The 16,572-nt window shown below is 43.5% G+C and overlaps 1 protein-coding gene across 4 annotated transcripts in view; it reads right to left on the reverse strand.

Annotated features, from left to right (window-relative positions):
- Positions 1 to 1,741: 1,741 nt before the first annotated feature.
- Positions 1,742 to 16,572, reverse strand: part of PDE4D (phosphodiesterase 4D) — a 1,909,329-nt gene continuing 1,894,498 nt past the window's right edge. For all 4 annotated transcript variants that reach the window (XM_069627324.1, XM_069627322.1, XM_069627323.1 and 1 more), the window contains 2 exons: positions 13,662 to 13,844; positions 1,742 to 6,424 (listed from right to left, as the gene is read on the reverse strand). In XM_069627324.1, the coding sequence (XP_069483425.1) occupies positions 6,023 to 6,424; positions 13,662 to 13,844 (585 nt within the window). In that variant the 3' untranslated portion in view covers positions 1,742 to 6,022. The remainder of the gene's footprint in view (positions 6,425 to 13,661; positions 13,845 to 16,572) is intronic.

Genomic DNA, 16,572 nt, shown 5'->3' on the forward strand with positions numbered 1-16,572 from the left:
GCATGGATGGCAACTCACGGTCTATGCCTGCATGATGACAAAACAGAGTTAATCATTCTGGGCACACACTTTAATCTCAAAAAGCTAGGCCAGGAGTACTGTGCCTTTGAGATCGACGGGATTACCATTAAGGTAGCCAAGGAAGTGAAGACTCTAGGTTTCTATCTAAATGCCACCCTCTCCTTCAACAAACAGGTGAATTTACTGGCCTCAGCCACAGTTTACACATGTAAGCTCATCAGAACAGGTAAACACTTTATCTCAGACGACAATTGCATGATTTTAGCTAGAGCTCTCATTCTATCTAGACTCGATTACTGCAATGCCCTATATATTGGAGCCAACAAATACATCCCACATAGATTATAAATTCTACAAAATAACGCCCTGATAGCAGCTCTTGGTATCTCTAGATGATCACATATCTCTAAGATAAGGCGTAATAACAACTGGCTGTCGACCCAAGACAAAATCCTATTGAAAGTTGCCTCCCTCACACACAAAGCCTTGAACAATGCTGCTCCTCCCTATCTAACTGACAGATTTGTAGAAAGAAGATCCTCCAGACCCTCAAGAATCTCCAATGCCAACACACTCATCATTCCAAGATTCAAATTGACCAAGGCCGGAGGCGCCAGCTTCCCCGTCCGGGTGGCGCAAGTATGGAACTCACTGCCCCATACAATACGTGAGGAGAAATCCTACCTTAAATTCAGATCCAGTTACATAAACCATCTGAAGCAAATCGATCAACTAGCTAGTGCCCCCTCTGCCCACACTGCCCTGTTGATACATTTTCTGTAACCTGTGTAATATCCTGTACATAATTTACTTTATTACTGTGATACAGTCTGTATATATTATTAGCTTTGTGCAATTATGTATATGTAACCTAAGCTTTGGGTATCATGTACTGTTGCGCCCTTTTACCCTCGGGTCTGGTGCGCATTATAAGTGAATAAAACAAACAAACAAACAAACGAGCAGCTATGAATAGTGAAACCAAAACATGGCAGCTGTTCATCTAGACTATTACTTAAGTGCAGTGCAGGAAATAGAATTTCAGATGAGCCATGGACAATATCAGGCTACTGTGCATAATGGCAGGAGATTCGTGTCCAGTGGATTCAGTAGTTGACAAACTTAAGTTCAATATATTGGTTTAAACGTAGTCACATGCATTATGTCTGAAGCACAGTGTTCTCCATAAATATCCTAATTGATCCCTTCCCTTAAACCTCCCTCTTATTGATCGCACACAGCCCCTCTATTGTGAATCTGCGGGTAAAGACATGATTCAAGAAACCATGTTTATTTGGTAGGAGAGTTAACACAGTACCTGACACTCCGGGTCTGTGGTCTTTGAGGTTACTCAGGGTAGAGAGCATGCGTGCTAGGTGCTCTATGTCTAACAAACCTGCAAAGAAGGAGCCAATCTGCAGACAATACGCATCATTATCTGGTAGTAGGGATTCCATTAGAGACAGTAAGAGCTGAAAAACGAATAGGGCTCAGACAAGGAGAACGAGAGTCCTATTAGAATAATTTAAATTAAAAAAGATCAATTATGCACTTCTAATAATGTTTCTCACTCTGGCAGTCATGTCATGATAACATGTGAAACCAAACCATAGAATCCGTGACAAGACCTGAAGCATATTCATTCTTTGATGCATTAGAGCGAAGTTAGGAGTGTCTTACTTCATTCATCAAAAAGGAATTTGAGACAGAGTCAAAGGTATCTAGGCAGAATCAACCCATGCTTTTATTTCCATTGCATATAAAAATTTCATATGAACTTATTGATGTACAGTACTATCCCATAGGCTGTCAGAGAGGCTAAGAAACAATTAAAAGATTCATTTGCAGTGTCCACAACACAGGTTGCCATTCTAAAGACAAACCAAAAGAAAACCAAACAAAAAAAAATAACAAATCAGGAGTTCACTTTTTTTTGTTATAATGTCCCTTTTGAACGAATGAAAAACAAAAGCAATCAAATTCCTTTGGACCAGGGCTGCTAAAATCTACAGTTTGTGTGTCAAAAAGGAGGCTCTAGGTTCTCCTTGAATAAGAATCTCCCCCTTCCATGGAACAGTCTCACGCTACTAGGGCTGGGCACCAATGGAATGGGAAAGAGGTATCGATATTGTACACTAGGAAATACAGTACTATCGGGGAGTGTGCACACATTGCAAGGAAACGGGGACTTGAAAAACTAATACTAGTGTTGAAAGAGGTTCTAGTAGTACTCTATCTAGTGCATTGATATATCCCTGTGCAAAGCTATCTTATATCTCTACAAACTATACAAAAGAAAAGCTTTGGATATTCGCAACAGTAATATTAGTGTTCAAAAATGGTTTTGTTTCCAAAATGAGTGGGATCTCTCAAACTAGTCTATACATGCAGCAGATTAAATATTGATCCCTGAAGAACTGGGATTGATGAAATGGAGAGCACAGTTTTTGTTTAACTACAAAATTCAGACCAGACGTTTTCTCTGCAACACAAGTGAAAAATGCTTAGATCTATTGTATGAAAACACATACATCTGTACAGTGATACATATTTGTATACCTTTATTTTTTCCTGTTTGAAAATAAAACAGTAGGCACTCCAGAGCCAAGTCAAATGAAAATAGTTTTGATCCTACTTGTCAGTCAGCCAGTGGTGCAAGATAGTGTGAACACTATGCAGCGGGTAAGGGAACGTATTGCGATTTAGTACTATGCATCTGCAGCTAGTGACTCACTATAGTACAATACAAAAAATGGTGAAAAATGCCCAGCCCTAGCCCCACATTGACTTCACTTTCAAATGCAGCAAAATAGAATAACATATTATTTAAAGTTAAGGCACAGCCCTGGGACCAAAGACCTGCAGCTTTTTTTAAAATGTATACATATTTATATATTTATGTATTTCATAAGTATCTCACTTTTTCATAAACAAGCTCTGAGGTGACATACACTATATTACAGAAGGGAAAAATATACAAGGGGGATGTACACAGAACTTTCATTCTCTCACCAAGAGCTTCAAAATATAGAGACACCACACCCCAGGGAGGGGCTGATGTTTAATATTAAATGATAATTTACAATTAACATTACAATATGTACAGTACAATAAATACATGGTTGTAAACAGAGACAAACGAGACTGTATTATAGGTAAGGTCATATGGTGAGAAGAAATGCATGGCACAAAATAAAAATAAATAATGCATTTTAAAAGAATCGTCATAAAGCTATGTAAAATCAGTTTCATTCAAGTTTTTAATTCGATGAATGCAATTTTGTTCTGCCTACTGTACAATCGCATTACAGATCATAATAATGCACCAGAAACATAATTAAAAACCAAAATAGCACTAGCGAGCACTGTAACTTTCAAGCTAAAGCGTACTGTGGGAAGAAATACTTGGGCCCATTGAACATCAACTTTGTACTAGCGCACACAAGCAGGACAAAAATCACCCCAGTGCAAACATTGCATTTCTCCATTACATAGTATGACCACGACGCCTAGTGCTGTCCCGGTGCAGCTGTTGGTTTCAAAATGTCACGGAACCAATGCAAAGTTGATGTATTACGGACTTCGGCGTTTCTCATACAGTACTCAATGTGTTGCATTTTAATATGGCAAATGATTTCAAACATAAGAATAAAGCCACATGGAAAGTACATTGTTTCAGGACAGTGTGCAATGCTGCAGCACACTTTGGCAAAGGAAAGGAAAGAAAAGACGTGTACAGTGCATTAGATTCCTGGCTCTAAAAAATGACGATTTTCACTACTGATTGATTGTCTATGAATGGGTGCTTTTCCAAATGGGGTGGAATTTCCTTTATACGGTTAGTGCAGGTGTGAACCCTTGCGGGTCCGGACTTCTTTTGGGGAGATTCTATTGCTTTTTTTCATTATTAACATTCCAGGCACTCCACAGGGAGGGGAGGGGGGCAAAGGAAATCCTAATATGAGATGGCAGGCATGCTCTCCAGTCTTCCCCGACACACCTGCACTTAGCATGGCAAAGGGAAGCTCCTCCTTGGCCATTGTATGGATTAATGCGAACACGAATAGGTGGTCACCCCACAGAACAAGGCATTGGTTCTGCAACATTCGAAGCCACATTCCTCCTCCTCCTCCTCCTCCTTTGTTTAGTCGGGCTCGTGTTTGTAACAGCAAATGGTCAGACCTTTGAAAGGCTTTCCGCCAGACATGCCCCTCCAAAGTGCACATTCCCCCGGCACAAAGTTGAGCGTCATGGTAAAAATGGTCCAGCTGGCATCCAAAGCAACAGAGAACAAAATGGACGAAACCAAGGAACGGTTTACCCCACTATGTTGTACCCACTGCAATGCAACTGGGATGCAGATATAAATACGTTTTCGAAAGGATGGAAACGTGTATCGTGATATCAAGTGATGAGATGGGTTTTTAATACAAACATGATAAACTGAAAAGGCCCCTCAATCTTGCACAGTTCCTGAGGGGAAATGGGTATTTACATAGCATAGAAAGTATGTAGGGCTGACTTGCTGCAGGTAAACAACGATGTGGTCAATTTTCATCAGTAAGTAGGCCTTTCACAAAATCAAGCTTACAGGGCCATTTTCAGTGCACCACTCCACTTCGCTGTGTGCAGGGTAAGGGGTGTACAATACCAGCTATGGAGGAGATGTTTGCAGGAAAAATACAGCTTGAGATCTAGTGATGGGTCAGCGTTTCCAGTGCTCTGCGCTACTCTTCGTTTGCACCCCGCTTTATGCTCAAAATGGCTGTGCAAGTTGAAACAATGACAACCACCATGGATTTCTGCTCGCATTTGTAACATTCTCACCAGAATGCGAGCGGGAATATGTGTGGAATTAGGAGCAGGAGGGTGTATTTGATGGTGGTCTGATGTGGCATGTTGAAGCAGGTCATCTCTTGAGCCCTGCAGTTTCGTACAATTTTGATAAGCAAATCCACTGCTCGAAAAAGCAAAGTGCAGCATTCTGGAGTAAAGACTAAAAATAAAAAAATATCGATCATGCCAGATTGTTGTGTGTGTACACCCGCATACATGAGGGTGTGCACACATGCACGCGCGCGCACACTCACACAAACACACACACGCTCCATGGGCTAGTCTGAGACAAGTCGAACCATAACAATAGTCAGAAAAATCAAAATTGTATTGGAAGCGTTTCCTGTGCAAAAAGGATTCTTCGTGGGCACTAAGAAGTGCATGCAGTAATGGAGCTTTCCCTCTCACTTGATTGCCATGAAAATCTAAGGTGCAAAAAATCTCAAACTACATTATCCAGTGTAGCACAGAGCTAGACAGAAAAGTTACTCTTTGGAAAAAAATAAACAGTGGCAGATGAAGTTCTGAACGTATTTTCTTCTTAAATATAATACCTCAATATATTTAATAATAAAAGTAAGCTCTACAAAAGATCTCCGTTTTACATATGATACAAAATGCAGAGCTCAGTGGGGTCCACTGAGCCATACTTTCATCGGTTCATGTGTTTTTAGTCATATATCAGGAAGACTTGAAATAAGAAAATGATGCAAATTTCACCGCTCATCTTCGACCTGGTGAGCAGATGAATCCCACGCCCCATCATCAGTGTATCTTTGCTTGGTGCGGTTCACGCTCTGGAGGTCTCCTTGCCGCTTTCTTGCCTGCAGGCACAACCTCTTCAACTTGGTCTTTTGTCGCATGAGATGCAGTCTTCTGGAAAACATCCTGGAGTAGGCTGTATTTGAGCAACTTGAATTGCCAAGCTGAGAACTGGCTAAAAGGATGTTCCCGGATGCTTTCCCACCCCGTTCTGATGCCATGAAGGTGGATGTCGGGGACGGTATTCCTGAGTGCCAAACTGAACCAGTTTTCGTCGACGACCATCCTGGCAGACGATGAAATGGTATTATGGCCACGACATATCACATGCGCTTTGGAAACCATTTTCTAATTTTAAAAAGTGAAGTCGGTGGAGAGTTCACGAGAGCATGCCAGAACACTGTTACGTGTCCGGAGACTGCTCTTCCTCTAGCACACAAGGTTCTGTCTGGCTCTCCTCTTCCTCCACCTGCTCATCAGGTGGAATGTCAGTGGATTCAGAGTCTTGGGTGCACAGAGTTTTTGAGTCGCTGCAGCTGGTGTCTTCTTCCACTTGACTCCCACTATCTTTTTCGGTGTCCGACTCGCCATCCTCCTCCAGTGTTAGTTCGAACTGGAACTTCTCCGTTTGGCCCTGCCGGCCTTCTTCTTGTTCATCAGGGGCAGGCGATGGGCTCTGTGGGATTGTGCTTTGGTACCACTCACGATTGTCCTCCAGTGTGTCCAAGATGTCCTGGGCATCCGGGTGAACAAGGTCTGCCCACGTCTCCCAGAGAGGGTGAACAATATAGTCTATGAAACCCACCTGCAAGAAAAAAGGACAATTAACATGCGAAAAGCCTTAACAGTAAAACATTCTTCAGTGCCAATTCAGTTTACAAGATTAATTTCTGAAATAAAACAACTGAGCGAGCCTTCCACACACAGCTTTAGAGAAGGTTAGTTAGCTAAAGAAGTTAAGTGTTCCCTGGTAAGACCTACCCTGGAGTTCCCATGTTTAACTCTGCTTTTAATCGGAGTATCAGGGAGTTTGCTAATACGATTACATCTCACTTAACTTTCTTTGAAACTTGGAAATCGAAACTGCAAATCTATACTAGCCAACACTAAAGAAATAAGTTCCTCTTGTTACAAAACACCTTGACGTTAATGCACTATGAAAGGGACACAGCACACGTGCTTCACGGCTTTGTGAGGGAGCTGCATGGTTGTACAGTAGGCTAGCGCTCTTGGTCTCTAGTTCCCTTTCCTCCATAGGTCCCTTTCACCAACCCGTAGACAAAGCAGTGCTAAGAATTGAGCTCTGAAAGAGACTAGGCGGTGAGATCGGGGCTGTCGTGCTGTTCCATCCACCCATCGAGTAACCGGATGAACGCGATGCCGCAGGCCGTCTGGCTAGTAGAGAGTTTAAACAAGATGGTGGAATCTTTCCGGAAGGATCTATCTGATATTTTCGAGAAAAATAATCCTGCGGCATAAAAGGCTTGTTTTTTTTTCCCCCCTGCATATTTGAATACACTTATATGGGGGGGCGACCACCCCCCCATACTCCTCTTACAATATTTATTACACTAACCCACCCCCCACATAAATGCATTACTGCGCATTTCGAAATACGACATTTTCGCCACAATATTTTGGGGCGATAACGTTCAAGAATAGAGCGTTCCCATGCATTACTACAGGTCCCTAGCACAACACTTTCCCAGAATTATTTTGATTGAGTAATACTTCTCTTCGTAAATTTGGCATACATACAAATACATATAAATGGTGTGTGTGCGCAGTTAGCATGTGCTTGCTGTGCTCTGTGATATGACATGTGTTCAATAAGTGTAGTTGGCCCCTATTTATTGAGAGCAAAAACACACGCTTTTTGGGAGATATTTTTTTTTAGACTAGTCATTTCATAAAATATGCGTCAGGGACGGATGCCAGGATTTTTTTTAAAAAGGTGAGAGAGCAAGTTTCAGGTTGTCTGGATTGTATTTGTGATCTCTGCCTTGAGCAAAGGTTTGCTGTTGAGGATGAAGCTGGGGGGGGGTGGGGGGGGAGAGATTTAGCACTGAAAATGTTTCATGTCCCTCTGCCAGTTCTGTCTTCATGGGCCTCAGACTGAAAGAAAGGCTCGACATCACACTTAAATGAGTGATGGGATGAGCACCAGTCAGATAATGGCAAGGGCATAATCGATCTTTAAGTAAATCTGGGTGTCGTCACCATTTTACTACATCTAAATGTCAGGTTTAATGAGGTGTTCCCCCAGTGGTTCCATAAAGAGGTTATAGCGAACTGGGGCTAGGATGGAACCTTGTGGGACTCTGAAGACCATATATAAAGTATTGCCATTATATGATCAGCAGCTAACACAAGTCGGCAGGTTTTACCATCATAGGCAAGTTACTCCAGCCAAATGGCCAGGCATTGGCATCATATATTATGTTGTGTTACATAGGTCATGTTAAGCAAAGTTTCTTCCGTTGCCATTTGCAGTGTGTAACTGAGGGCCTTTGGGAGCATATTAATAAGCTGTGCAATGGAAAGTGGCGCATTGCAATTGTAAATGTTAGTTGTTTGTTTGTACACCGCTTATACACAAGTGAAGTTCTTCAAAGCGCTTCAAGGCAGGAAGTGAACAAGTGAATACAGTAGTCATTCTCACGCTTTGAAGTTTCTGAATGATCTAACAAAAAAATAACTACGGTACCAGGCCTGACGGCATTTCTCATAGTACAGGTGCATGTCTTACTAGGTTTACCATTTGGCTGGAATTACCATTATATTCCCAGTTGCCTTGGCCGGGACTTCAAATGTTAATCGCTTCACACCACGTTTCCGGCCAAAAAAGCAATATTAAAGTTAATGGCAGTAACGGTAGAGTTACCCCAAGCAAAGTTCAGGCATTGGCATCATATACATACATACATACATACATATACATACAATGCTTGATGCTATTGGTTTCACAATCTAGCATTTCCAGATTTTTTTCAGGTTTAACTAGGGTATGGCCAGAAACTCACACCTTACTGTGGGTTTTCCTATTCTATCATTCCCAGGTGTACATCATTTACGCAAGAGTTTAATATGGAATGTTGTGGTGCTCAACCCCACTGGTAATTAATTCTGGCATGTGTGGCGAACCAGAAGGAGGACTGACTAGAAGATATCAGGCCTCATTATAAGGTTCCCGGTCCGGAAACAAGGGTGCCGGCAAGTTTTCCGGCACCCTTGTTTCCGGACTGGTAAACTATGAGTCTGCCTGCCGTAGCCGCTGTGCCAGACAGGTCTGAAACTGCAAGGTGCAGTGGCCATGGTAGGCACACTGTTCACAGAAAGCACCAGCGCCGTTAGCAGCGGTGCCGGCGCTTCCGTGTCCCCACTCCCATAGAGTCCAACAGGACTCTATGGGAATGGGGACTTACAATTTGCCGGGGCCTGACTTCCCGGACGCTGGACTCATAATGAGCCAATGGCACCGGGAAGTCAGACGCTGGTAAATTATTACGGTACGGCGGCAACCCGCCGCTAGCAACGGCAGGGTTACCGCCGAACCTGTAATGAGGCCCATTGTGTTAAAACATCTTAATTTAAAAAAAAGGGAAAATGCTTTTCTATACCGATCGTTAAAAGTGGATTTCCGTCCTACAAAACTATACTAAGGGCACTCATCAATAGCCACAATAATAAGCAGGATCCTCTGCACAAGCCCCTTCCTCCATCTGACCCTACTTCTGAAGAAAAATAACAAACTAAGCAGAATATCCTGCCTCCAGAGTTTTGTAATTTGACCTCTGCTCGATCTGCTTGATATCTCTTCTTTGGTACCCTTTTCTGTCCTTGTCAGAAAGTTCACGAAGAGGCTCTTGAAAAACAAAAACAAAGTCTCAAGTTGCTGAAAATATTGATGAACTGAATTTGTGTAGGTGGAGGGTTATCTCCTTAATCCCTTTCCAGCACTTTGGCTGAGCCTCTTTTTCTTGTATTCACACTTTGGTTGTCCTTGGGTTCTTCTTTAAATCGTTCTATATTTATCTTCTTGTGCAATTCTGGTGCTGGTAACTCTTTCAGTCTCTTACTTATTCCCAATGGTTGTTGGTAGCACTTAATCAGATATTCGTTCCTTGATTCAGGATAGTGCCTGTACACTGTATATCCGGTTATAAAGCTTGGGTCTTCTGATCTCTTATTTGTTCTATATTTATCGCGTTTAGCCTGTCTGGGGCTGGTGGCTTAATACCCAGTGGTGTTGGTAATCCCTTATCAGATACTCTTCCCCTTGGTTTTGCGTAGTGTCTGTAAGCTGTTTGGCTTGTTATTCTATCTGGGTCTCCAGCCATCTCACAACCTTATGCTTATGGTACTCTCTCTACCTCAGGGCCTTTGGTCCCTTGATCTGAGAGTGGGGCATTTCTTCCAGTTTCCTCTGGCTTCTCTGTCCCCTTCCACCATGAGCAACCTGTGTACCTTCTCTGATGCGGGTCTTGCTCTAGTGGGACAGTTTCGACTCATTAGCTTTCCATCATTCTCCCAAGTTTTGTACCTCACTCGTTTCAACTCCTCTTTGCCAGTCAATTTCGGAGTGGTGAGCAGAGGTCTCGTTCCACTCTTGCCGTCTAGATTTGTTGATGTTCCTTGAGCTTCGGGCCCACCACGTCATCTGCATTGGCATGCCTCCAGCTGGGACCAGTTGTGCTTGGGTCCTCGTCTTGCTATGGGTGCACGGTGTGTCGCCTGTTCAGTGGCATCTCTCTCCCCCTCCACTCTAGGCCTCCCACAGCCACCTCCGCTGTGAAGCGCTTCTCCGCCTCCAACTGAGGTACACACGCCTCTGTGTATTACTTCTCCTTCATTCAAGGTTGATTACGCGCTTATTCTTATCCCATGACCAAGAAGGGGACTGTTGGGTATGATCATCTGACATGTCCTCGTAGTAACCAGCATTGTCTTGAGCCAAATGTTTGTAGATAATTTCAAGGTTGTTTTGAGTCCCATGGTTAAATGAAACATCTTCTTCTGGAATTCCCATGGATGCAGATATTGTTTTCTTTACAGTCCTTGTCCCCTGAGGGCGGGTTTTGTTTAGCGGGCTCACTTCTCTAGCCTCAGAGGGGGTGGCTCCTCCCTGGGAAGAAGGGAGCAATGCTTCAAAATCGTCACACATGGTAGTCCAGGTTTCCCATGTGAATCATGATAATCACAACACATGGCATATAGTGTCATCATCGAAAACCACAGGTACTTGCATCATTTGCCAGGTATTGTAAGCTGTTTAGGACTACTGCCATTACCAATACATTGTGGCATGAAGGGTCATCTGTAGTGGTGTTAACTCCATTGCGTGGATGGTGCTTAATATACGCCCTGGTATGTATACCCTTTGTCAGGCGATATAATGTACCCAGCACTCAAACCATTTGCAAACTATCAGTAGTCCATTCCAAAACTCGGATTGAATACTGATACTTCGCAATGGTTTGATACATAGGCACATCATTGGCCAGCCACTTGCATCAGATGCTAGCTACTCACAATATATGACAAACTGCGTCTTGATATATGCAAGTATCACACTATGCGCCAGGTTTTGACAACAAATGCCCAAGTGCATAAACCATTTCCAGTTATTGCCATCTTTTACACAGCTGGTTATCTCATTTGGCAGGTATTTGCACCAAACGCCCTCTTACCATCATCATTGCCAGGTATTGCAATCCAATTCCCAGCCACTGGTATCCCATCCCAGGTACTCCAAAGGTTTTCCAGGTTTACTAACTAGATTGTCATGACTCCTACCATATGCTTGAATGCCCAATAGCATGCACCCATCCTCACAGCATGTGCCGCGTGGTTGTCCCCGTCCATATACAGACACAGCCATTATATGGCGTGTGTTGCCCATATGCACAAGTACCCCCACTGTTTGGGATGGGAAGTATTGGTATCAAATGCATAGATATTCTCATCCTTTATGGGTAACTGCTCAAATTTGCTCAGCTACTCTCACAATTCGCCAGGCTATGCAATAATTTACCAACGTGTGTGCCCAATGTGACAGGTTTTGCCATGTTTTCAGATACACCAATTGCCCAGACGCTCTAATCACATGCCAGGTAATGCCATGATCTTCTGGTATTAAAATAATATACTCTTAGCAAGGTATTTTAGTACAGGAGCAAAGCATCAATACTTTCTCTCTCCTATGCATCCACAAGCACAAGCCGCCCTGGAAGAGGGCTAGAGGTGGCGCCAGGTAATGTGGAGTAGCAAGCATAAATGTTGTGCTTCTTTCATGTGTACTGGCCAGGGCTGACACCATCAGCAACAGAAGTTCATCAAGGACGGGTATGAGGGAAAGCCAAGAGGCGAGCATAGAAACTGTTTTCCTCGTGTGCTCAGAGTGGCCTTTTTTTGCTCATGCCTATGTTGTGGGGGGATTTGTCTACTTGATCAGTCTATAAGCAGAGCGTTTATAGCCTACCCTCTCACTGCCTGAAATTATGGAAAGAAAAGACAGACTACGAGCTCGGCTTCACAGATAACTACACTAATGAGTGTACTGGCACTTCTGCAGTAGAGCTAAGGGCTCCGGGATTCTGCACTGGTACACTAAAAAAAGGATTGGTGCATTGCTCATGTCATTATTCAGCTCTCTTAATCATGCAAACTTAAGCCCATATGTATTGAGTCTATCTGCAAGTTTCAAGACTTATGAACACTAACACCTATTGACAAGTCGGCATCCACAGCCATTGGTTGGAGCTGCTTCGTTAACCATATACTGATCACATGATCTGTTTGTTTCAGGGTTCATCTGGCGTTTAAGGTCCTTTTACCCTAGTGGCAAATTTGACTCAGCAACAGAAACTCTGGTTTACACCCGACAATTGTTTGCAGAGCTTCTAGAACGAAACGAGTACATTCACCCCGTTCCCCCCAATCATCATTTTATAGAGCCACTTTCCCACATGCACAGGGTAGACGCCCACTGAAGCCGCCCTGCGTCCAGTCCACTGCAATCACAGCCTAATAGAACAGCCATGCTGCTATACTGATTGCATTAAAAAACGCAGCGGCCCTCTAGATCAGACGAATGAAGCAACTGATTTGATGAGCGAGTGATTTAGAAAATGTCTCCATCTCGAACTACACTATTTTCATTATACTCTTATACTATACTATGCACATCTTTTGTGGTCTTGTGATAGTGCAGCCTCTATGAAGATAATGGGCCTCGGATTCCGGCGGTAAATCTGCCAGAATACTGCCCAACAGAATTACCGTTTCCGCCACTTGGTCCGGTGGAATTGCCGCCAGATTACAAGTGGCGGTGACAGAGTTAATCCCCATTTTTACAGAGTTCATTGGACTGTATGGGGCATTTTTGGACTGTTTGGACTGTATGGGGCATTTATTTGCTCAATTCCGAGGAAAGCAGGGGGATTTACCTCCAGCATGGTGCTGGAGGTAAATCCCCCCCATTCCAGGGCCATACTCTTAGTATGGCAGTGCGGGAAAAGTAGTGGTAATTCCGTTATTGCTAAATTTTTCACGCACCGGCACACTTGTAATGAGCCCCAATGCCTGTTTTTACAAAATAAAAGGGAAAAAAAAATACCTGACCGCTTGAGCTCAACTAAACCCAGAAAGACAGACGAGCCCAAAGACATGCATGTGTAACATGCAAAAGCTTTCAATAATGCATCGCCTGCATCGCCTTGTACTGCTTCATACATACGTCACACATGATGTATATATTCAGGATGAGAACATAACCCAAACAATGGAGCTGCGGATGAGACGATCCTACGTGTGTGGCTTTATTGGGGATTCTGGGAAATGCTTTCAATGACTCATTTGTGAAATATTATGTAGTATCATGCGGACGCCTAGGGTACCTCTGTGTTCTATGTCTATATTGTCACCCCCCCCACAACCCCCGAGCCCACAGTCTATAGTGCTTTAAACTTAGCACAGTGCAATGACGTTGCAGGCTGCCCAATACAAAAGGATATGCCCATAAATGGAGGCCACTCCCATACCTGGGATTTTTCCACAGATGCGTTGTGCTTGTCACACATGGGGCTGATCTCCATGCCCCGCTCCCTTTCGCGATCACCTTGCCGAAAGAATTCCTCCATGATCCGGTCCGTCCACTGGCGGTAGAGCTGCAGAGGCTTGGTTGGGTTGCTGAGGTCCGCGCAGTGCACCATGTTCTGCAGGACCTGCAAGAACCAACACTTCAATTTACCAGTCAGCAGATGCCGGGGCACGGCAAGAGCAAGAGACGAGCTTTCATTCACACCTAGAAAATGCATGCAGAGGAAAATATATTCTTGACAGGAACGGCACAATCACGGGGTATGTGTCGGTCTCACTTTACTTGACAGTCCCATCCCAGCGTGTTTATTAATATCTGTTCCCAGAGGCAGGGAAGACTCTTTTGGAGTCTCCTTTTCTGTAAAAGGGGTCTTGGACACCTCAGTGCATCATGATTTTTAAGTCCCCGCAATGGTCCAAAACAATAAGGAGTATTTGGGTGCATTGGTCATCTACACCAATTCTCAAATGTGATATCATCCGAGTTCCCACAATGAGACTGCACGAGTCTCGGTGGGGGTTGGCCTGTGGTACATTTTGGGGCAGGAGAGAGTGTGCAGGTGCCATATTGGACCTGCTGCACATCGCAGATGATGTGTTCATCTGGTGCCAGCAGCCAATAAATGTGTTTCATGTCAAATCGATAGGTTTGATAACCCTTAATACACTTACTGAAAACAATATTCTCTGCATCCCCTTTTCAAGTCTGCAGACGACCTCACAATATGGCCTTAACACTATGAATTAAGTCCGAAACAATCCGGATTTCCTTCACATAAAAGTAGCGTGCCTGCACCGCCATTGGGCAGCAGGGTATGAAGAGAATGAAAAACGTCTGCAGGGCGTCCAATCTTGAGAAAATCAGTCTTACCTTGAGGGCTACACATTTTATGTAAAGGAAATGGGGTTCCGTCTGTCTGAAGTCTTTGGGACTCGAAACGATTATGGATTGTACCACAGCTTGTCCAATAAAAGGTATCACACCAGCATTTCATAGCTGTTCAGACAGGAATAACCGCATTATCCCTTCTCTGCACCATACACAGAATGCCGTGTGCACAATGCCTCAGAGACAAGACTTTCTCCTGTTACCAGGCATGGCTTCCAAGCCGAAAGGTTAGGATTTACTGGTGGCAAGCCACAACTGTCATCCATATCCCACTCTGTCCTCTCTGTTACTCGAGAACCCTGGATGTGGGTTATCCCGCAAAAGATACCAGGGAATTATGAAAGATCACGGGAAAGGATATCTTCTCGTTAATCAATCTAAAACGGGGAGCAAATGAGCAGAACCGCAGTGTAGGTGTCTGGCCAGTACAGAAGAATGTGTCAGAAGGCCGCTAAGATCCTGCATTTCCCAGTGTTAAAAACAAGCAATTACTATCTCCCACACAGGTAGACAACACACACAACAGCCCCCCTTCCCAAGATGGACAAAATATTGCCGCCGTGACTAAAATGAAATGGACGACGTTTCTTGATAACAACAAATAAACTATTAAGATACAATCTGTCGTAGATTATCGTCGCTTTACAGCAATATTATTAAGTAACATACTGTGTGCACACTGTGGAGCCGAGTGTTTTTTAAACAAAATGATTTACTTTAATTTAGCCTGCAATTAAAACGTATTTAATAAAAAGGTAATCGACCATATACAATTAACAATATTACCAATTAAAATCAATACAATCTCACTCTCCTTACCATGTATATAAAAAGCACAATACTGCTCCACCTGTTGGTTTAGGTGAAAACAACCGCACCGCACGACCCCTCCCCCCCAGAATGTAATGTACCAGTTCATGTAACGTGGCTGTAACAACTTCATGCACGTGGCACTTCAGCAATATATGATCCCACGTGGTTATTTTTAAGAAAAGCAGAATGAGCGATAATAGCCGATTTGTTTGAATGGATGGATTTAGTCAAATGAAGGCTGATGCACTATATATTGGTTACTATACTAACCTCCATTGATCCAAAATGAGTTCCCACTTTGGCTTTCAGAGCAGTACCTTTTCAGTGTAGAATTCAGCGGGTGTCTGGGGGCCCACACTAAGCCCTTAGTTGTGTGTGTTTATAAACCTGGGCTTCAGAAACGCTGCACACAGTCAGCTTTGTGGTGGGAAAAGTCTGCACTCAGGAACACGGCTTGTTTGCAGTCGCAAACATCAATGTCAGACGCACCCAAACGATCATCGGCTGCGAATCACAAAACATGTGATACACTGTTGTTTTGAAATATCTTTTTTTTTAATGCAAATAACCTTTTCAGGATACCCGCAAAGACCAAAATATGGGAGGTGGCTCAAATGCGCAGGCACACGGGCAGTAATGCGCGTGCGGCGGGTCTCGCTTCACAAGTGCAATGGGAAATCCATAATGAATTTGCATATTGCGCTCTGGATTATTTGCCCTTGTTTTTATTGATATGAGATTATCCTCCGAGAGCATGTCCAGTACACTGCATGAGCCCGGTGCAGCGGATCCAAACTGGGCATGGTTGCACAGGTTAAGCGGTCGACCGCTATAGGGTAGATCTGACCTGCTGGGGGAAGCGCTCTAATTTAGTATCAGAATGACTTGGGTCTGATAAATTGTACAAGTTTTTGTTTTCTGCGTTATGGGATTTGAGGCATTTTGAGAGTTCAAGATTTTAGGACCAAGGAATTCGAAAATGAATAACCAAATAAATCTGCATTTACCCACATGTAGCTTTGTAGCCACAGAGGGAACCATACTACGTTTAAGCATGTTCCTTGCATGCCAATGGGGTGCATCGACGCTGTGCCAACATAGAATCCTTTCCTAGGGGAAAGTTCTTGTTTCATGTTTCCACAGTGCGACGA

Source organism: Ambystoma mexicanum, chromosome 6p (assembly GCF_040938575.1).
Source record: "Ambystoma mexicanum isolate Mex_15411 chromosome 6p, UKY_AmexF1_1, whole genome shotgun sequence".
Lineage (NCBI taxonomy): Eukaryota > Metazoa > Chordata > Amphibia > Caudata > Ambystomatidae > Ambystoma > Ambystoma mexicanum.